At 47.3% G+C, this 6991-nt stretch overlaps 1 protein-coding gene across 4 annotated transcripts in view; it reads left to right on the top strand.

Moving 5' to 3' along the window:
• The window catches only part of LOC110290525 (putative serine/threonine-protein phosphatase 4 regulatory subunit 1-like), a 74135-nt gene that overhangs the window by 16038 nt on the left and 51106 nt on the right, over positions 1 to 6991 (top strand). The window contains exon 3 of one of the 4 annotated variants that reach the window (XM_029474535.1): positions 1396 to 1497. The exons of the other annotated variants lie outside the window; for them this stretch is intronic. Within the exon in view, the coding sequence (XP_029330395.1) occupies positions 1396 to 1497 (102 nt within the window). The remainder of the gene's footprint in view (positions 1 to 1395; positions 1498 to 6991) is intronic. 4 annotated transcript variants of the gene reach the window in all.

The raw sequence follows: 6991 nt of genomic DNA, 5'->3' as shown, positions 1-6991 counted from the left end.
TTGGGACTTAGAATGTAGGTGTCCTGCAGTGTGCATGTTGAACTGTGGGCATATGAGCACAGCTTCCTTACATGTTTGGTGTGTGTGTGTGTGTGTGTGAATCTGCATGAGTCTCTGTGTAAGTGTCCATATGCAAGAGGGAGAGAGAGAGAGAGAGAGAGAGAGAGAGAGAGAGAGAGAGAGAGAGAGAGAGAAGAAACCACACAATTACTGAGGCACTCTGAAATAAGATGTCATCAGGACCTAGTGAATTTCTGTTTACAAACTCTCTTCCCAGAGTCTGGTGGGAGAAGTTGCTCAGGACTTGGAAACAGACCCACACTTGCAGAGTACAGTTTCCATGCTCTGCAGGAAACAAATGGGGCATATAGGGCCGACCTTTTTGAAAATGCCAACCTGTAAAGCAGGTTGATGTGTCTGGATGCTGCCAGTGCTTTGGATGCTTTTAAAAGAAGTAGCTCTCCTAGGGATGGGGGGAGTGGGGTGCTGGGTCTGTCATGCAGTAAATCCCAGCGCACAGAATAGTGCCATGTGCAAGCATATGTGTGTGTGTGTGTGTGTGTATGTATGTATGTATGTATAGGTATGTATGTACACACTCACACACAGGATCAGGCTTCTGGTTGGCAGGGATTTCTATCTCTGCTTGCTGTCTTCAGCTCCATATCCCTGTATACCAGTGTCTGTCTTGGTCATTTAGTCCTCTCTGTAGTAGTCGTGGGAGTGGCGGTGCTCAGTTTGTTTCCTGCTGAGGAAAGGGCACTAATGAGGCTGTGAGAGGCCACGCCCCTCTTGTTGATTGGCTGGGATCCATCTTTGTGGGGCGATCTACCCTGGACCCTCACTGAGGTGCTCCACCGTGCTGAGTATGACTTTTATTAATTATTCAGATGTACTTCCTCAGGTTGACTATCCATCTTTTCTCCGGCCGGTATCTCTTCTCTCCCTGGAATCTCCTTTAGGATCCCGTTGGACTTACCTGAGCCCTCAGCTCCCCATCTCCAGCGTCCTAATTGTCCTCTGCCGTTGCCATCATCTCTCCATGCAGTGTTGTGGGTAATTTGTCAGACCAATCTTCCAGCTCACTAACTCTCTCTCGAGCTGTGTCTAAACTGCTACTTAAGCCGCCTACTGAAGTTTTAATTACAGTCCCCATTCTTCACACCTAAGGTTCTTTTCCTGCCTGCCCCTGGCCTGCTTGCACTTCCCCGTGGGGCTCGGCCTTGGGTCTGGGAATGTTTTGCTGCTGAGCTGAGGATGCTTGTGGTCTTCTGTACCAACTCTTCATGACAGTGGTTGGCAGCTGTGTGTAGGTGGAGAGCTATGGGACTTGGTTTTCTCTGAGGTACTCAGTATGTTTCCACATCTTGAGTTACAATTCTTCCTTTGCTTCAGTTGGAGTGCCTGGGCTACTGAGGGATCAGGACAGCCACCCTCCCAGTGGCTCAGATGTGGCAGCTGCGTTCACAGGCATCTATGTGCACACTTCTGACCCTGGTAAGTGGACTGACTCCTCTTCCTGGCCCCCAGGCTGGCCGATTCTTGTCCTACAGCTGTTTTCTATTGGTGTCTTGATTTCCCCGTTACTGACCATGTACTTCATCTCTGTATGTTGTCTAGGTGTTTCTCTGTTTCTGTGTCTCTCTTGCTTTCTGACAAGGTCTCACTCTGTAGCTGACCTAGAACTCACTATGTAGCCCAGGTTGGTCATCCTCCTGCCTCAGCCTCTCAAGTCGTGGGATTGCAGGTGTGAAGCACCCTGCCTCTGCTGGTTTGGGCATCAGTTCTGCTGCATGTGTTCTCTTGGATGTCTAGCTTCGGTCCTGGCCGTGGGAGAGTTCTTTCTCCCTCCTGGTCTTCCTGCTCCTCTGTCTTAGAGTAAGGAATTTCTGTGGTATGGATGGGAAGGGGAGGGGGTTCCATTCTCTTTAGCTCTGTTGTTATGTTGTTTGAGATCTTAGTAACCAGTTAAACTTTGTGGTCTAAAACCCTGGGGGATGAATAAACATGACTGATGTAGACTAGAGATGAAAATGTCAATTTATTTTGTTCCTGGGATGTTCAGTCTGGTAGGTTGGTAGCTTCTCACTGGACAGACTGTGTGGACTCAGTGGTTTTTCCAGTACCACTGGGGCAAGTAGGGCTTTCTGGCCAGCAATGTAGTGGCTTGGCTTCCTGTATCTGCATTCTTCCACATCTTTACAGTGGAATGAAGGGCTCCTGATGGCCATCCACCCTGTGGTTTCTAACTGCTGTGCTTTCTCTGGATCCCAGCTATGTTTCAAAGGATGCTTGGGGTCCCAAAGTCACTTCATAAACACAGACCAGAGCATAGGGAGTCTCGTGTGCTGAGTTATTTTAGTTGGGCAGAGTGGCAAACATCTTGCCAATTTTAACACATGGCAGGGAAGCAGGGCAATCTCAAGTTTAAGGCCAGCCTACATACCATACTGAGTTCAAGTTTTATATAGCAAGACCTGTCTCATAAGAAAGCAAAGTTGTTTCCTACAGGGTAACTCAGCAGCACATCCAGGTAGAGCTTGTAGCCCTGTGGGGCTTAGCCTGCAAGCAGCTGCAAAGCAAGGGCTAAGGGGCTCCTCTGTAGTGCTTTTTGGTTGGCTGATTCATTCTCTCTCTCTCTCTCTCTCTCTCTCTCTCTCTCTCTCTCTCTCTGTCAGACAAGGTCTCACTATATAGTCCTTGCTCCAAAGGAGGAGATCCACCTGCTTCTGCCTTCAAAGTACTTGCATTAAAAGCTCCTTTTAATGATTTGAAGTCCCTTCTGTTGCGGATGTACAGTTTGCACTCTGTGGCATTCCCCACTGTTTAGTGTGTTGATGTGAGACTGTTATGCCGGGCTCTGCTTTCATTTCATCATTCTGGGTTGGGAGATGCTGAGAGGAGGATAAGGTCTCATTGTATAGCCCAGGCTACTCTGGAACTTGTAGCCCAGGTTGTTCTGACTCATGGCAATCCTCCTGCCACAACCTCCTGAGTGCTGGGATCAAAGGCATGGGACACCCCATTGTCTGCTGCTTTTCTGAGAGAAGGTTGTGCCAGGACTGAATTTGTCATTTTGTTGCACCGTGAGCTTTTTCTCTAGTGTTCCAAATCTTTTTCTGTCTCTTGCTTTGAGTTTGTTTGGCCCTTTGTGAGTTAATGACCTTGACGGTGTGTGAGGACCAAGTCTGTCTTCTCCACATTAACTTGTCTAGTTCTGTTTGCCGAGAAGACTGCTTTTTACCATCGAGCTACCTTTGTGAGAACTGAGCTGACTTCCAGGTTTGCAGAGCACTGTTTTGTCTGCCCGTCTGCTAAGTGGCACGCTTATTCTTAAGCCAGTCTTGCAGTACCCTCAGAGTCAGTCTTTTCCCTTTAAAGTTGCTTTGACTGTTCTAGACACTTTGAATTGCTATGTAAACTTAGCAGTATATTGATTTCTACACAATCGATTGCTAGTGTTTGATTGTGATAGCACTAGGCTGATTGTTAAATTTGGAAGAGGTGATGTAACGGTGCTGGGCCTTCAGTCCCTGGAGTAGCAGAGCTCGCCTTGTCCTCTAGCACGTCCATCATTGCTCTGTTGATTCCCACAGTTGATCCCTGGGAGGTTTCCAGTTTTGATGCTATCCCAAGTGGTATTTTAAAAATTTGGGAGTTGGCAATTGGAACTCAGGTCCTATGGCTTGTATGGCCAGCCCTTGCTAGACTGTCATCTTCCTGGTCTCCCATTGCTCTGTGCCTGTCACATTGTGTCCTGCACTATTAGAATACTCGTGTGCTTTAGCTACTATACTGTGATGTCACTGAGGTCTTTGGCAAAGCCAGGCTTTGTTTGTGAGTGGGGAGGTCTTGCTCTTTCCCTTCTAGTCTGTCTGCTTTTGCCATTTTTTCCTGGTCTTGGTACCATGTGTCATTTCTACAGATGTATGAGCCCTACAGTGTGTCATTGGCGGTTTTGCATTGGACACAGTTAGGTTTTGTTCATCTTGCTGTTACTGTGTATGAGTTGCTTATGTGCATGTGTGTGTGGGAGTTGGCGGGGGGAGTGCAGCCATTCAGGGTCTATCCATGTGGGTCAGAGGACAGTTTTGGGCAGTCCATCCTCTTCTTCCATTGTGAGTTCCAGGGACACTCAAGTTGTCAGGCTTGCATGGCAAGTGCCTTCACCCTTGGAGCCCTCCCAAAGGCCCTGCAGCTAGCTGGATTTTAGAGACATTTTGTTGAATGAGAAACAGCAGCCCCCTTCTTCTATTTTCCTGTTTCCATTCTTACTGGAGTGGTTTCCAAGCTCCATCAGGGTCATGGTTTTTTTGAGTAAAGTCTTCCACTGCATCTGCTCCATAGTCTGATGGCAGTGTAGTGTAGTGTTTGCAGTTGTTTGTCTTAAGGTCTGTGACGTGTGCTGCTTACCACACACCTCTGGTTAAGAGCACCCACTGCTGTTCCAGAGGACCTGACACCAATTCTCAGCTCCCACACTGTGCTGCTAACAGGCACACGCAGACTCAGAGTCTAAAACTCTTTAGATGTCAACACTACTTTAACTTTTGAAAGCTATGACTCCAGGCACAGCCTCTTTCTCAGCTCTGTAGCCATGTCTTTCCAATTTCCTTTTCTTTTTCTTTGGTGAGAGGTCTGCTTTTCTGTCCATTTCTATACTTGGATGTCACCTCTCCCCCATCCCACCTCAAGCACAGTCGAGGTTTTCCCTGTGGCTGCAGTTGTCCCTTTTCAGAAGGGTACTTTGGTCACTGGGTTTTGGCCATTGAATGTGGCATGTGGCATGCCCCTGCTGCCATACACCTTTGTGCCATTTTTGCACAGAGCAGGACTGTTTGAGTTTCTGACTCTGTAGGCTTGTAGCTCTCCTCAGACCACACTGTGGCCTTTCCTTTCCTAGCCTTCCTATAGGCCCCACCTCGTCTCCCCTCCCACATGCATTGCATCGCCATGTATCTTATTTCTCACCATTTCTTCTTCTTCTTTTTTTCTTCTTTATTTTGGACAGTTTCCTGCATTAATTTTTAAATTTTATTATTTAATGTATATGGATGCTTTGCCTGCATGTGTGCCTGTGGACCATGTGTCTGGGGTCTCTGAGGCCAGAAGGAAGGGTTGGATTCCTTGGAACTGGAGTTACAGGCAGCTGTGAGCTTCCATGTCGGTGCTGGGACTCCAACTCCAGTCCTCCCGAAGGACAGGTAGTGCTCTAACCAGTGAGCTGGCTCTGCAGCCCTGCTCTAACCCCTGGGCCGTCTCTGTAGCCTCTTGCTGTATCTTTTGTGTCCTCCACTTTCCCAGTCCTCTGACTGTTAGCTTATTTCCATTTATCTTTTGTTTTCTGTTGTATATTTCTCACTTAGATATGCACTGGGATCTTATTTGTATTTCAGCTTTTCATGGGTTGTATGGAATATATATATTTTAAACATTCTTTTAACTGATGCTTAAAGAGAATTTCCTATTAACTCCATCGCCTCTGGGCAGCTTCTGCATATTCTTTTTTCTGGTTATTATCAGCTTGGCTTCTTTTCAAGCTTGATAATATTCTCTTGCATTCTGAACATTGAAGAATTTTGTGTGGTCTAAAGACCTTTTTAAAAAGCCATATAGAAACCTACTATTTAGGAAAGTTCCTAAAATATGTACATATATGAATAGAGCTAAAATGGAGTTAATTTATAATGAGGAGCAGGAAATGAAACCTTCAGTACCAGGACGCAGGTCCCTATTTTTGAGTTGTTGGTGATGGGATTCCATAAACCCCTTCCCATTGATGTTGGCAGTGCTTTGACTGCCTGCTTCAGAACTCAACTTCAGATCCTGGTGCTGAAGACAGCAGATACTTGAGTCACAGGATGTGGAGACATTAGCTGGTACTCATCTGGAAGCTTCCTCCCTACTGGCTGGTGTTTACCTATTGGAAGGTACTCTGTACAGTATTGGAGGAGGAAAATTTGTCACCAGTCTCACCCAGCTGTTAGTCCCAAGAGATACAATAATGACCTGCCTGCCAGGTATGCATGCTGATGCAAACGGTTGGGGGGAATGGACCGTGTTTTGGTGGGATTTATGATCTGCACCATGAGATGGAACCTATACCTGACACTGTCAAGAACCTGAGACTAGAAATGTCATGGGCTCCAGGAAAACCTACTGTGATCATTTTCTGAAAGGAACATAGCAATGAAGTGGCTGTTGCTGAAATATTGCGGTACCCATAGATCAGCGCCTTACTCAACCCTCCTCAGAGAAGCTGCTTCTTGCAGTAATTTACCTGAAGACCCACAAATGGTCAAGTGCAGGGCATAAGAGAGTGCCCCGCCCTAAATGGGGCATCTCTGTCAAACCCTCCCCTCAAGGCCCTGGGATCTGTATGGAACTTGGAATGGAAAGAGTATAGGAGCCAGAGATGAAGGAGAGCAGAGATGGAGGACAGCAGGGATGGAGGACAACAGGGATGGAGGACAGCAGAGATGGAGGACAGCAGGGATGGAGGATAGCAGGGATGGAGGACAACAGAGATGGAAGACAGCAGGGATGGAGGACAGCAGAGATGGACGACAGAGATGGAGGACAACAGATATGGAGGACGGCAGAGATGGAGGACAGCAGAGATGGAGGACAACTGAGATGGAGGACAACAGAGATGGAAGACAGAGATGGAAGACAGCAGAGATGGAGGACAACTGAGATGGAGGACAGAGATGGAGGACAACAGATATGGAGGACAACTGAGATGGAGGATAGCAGTGATGGAAGACAAAGATGGAGGACAGCAGAGATGGAAGACAGAGATGGAGGACAACAGAGATGGAGGATGGCAGAGATGGAGAATAGCAGAGATGGAGGATAGCAGAGATGGAGGACAACTGAGATGGAGGACAACAGAGATGGAAGACAGAGATGGAGGACAACTGAGATGGAAGACAGAGATGGAGGACAGCAGGGATGGAGGACAACAGAGATGGAGGACAACAGAGATGGA

Source organism: Mus caroli, chromosome 2 (assembly GCF_900094665.2).
Source record: "Mus caroli chromosome 2, CAROLI_EIJ_v1.1, whole genome shotgun sequence".
Lineage (NCBI taxonomy): Eukaryota > Metazoa > Chordata > Mammalia > Rodentia > Muridae > Mus > Mus caroli.
The sequence above is the reverse complement of the archived record's forward strand: the minus strand, read 5'-3'. Positions and strand labels throughout refer to the sequence as shown.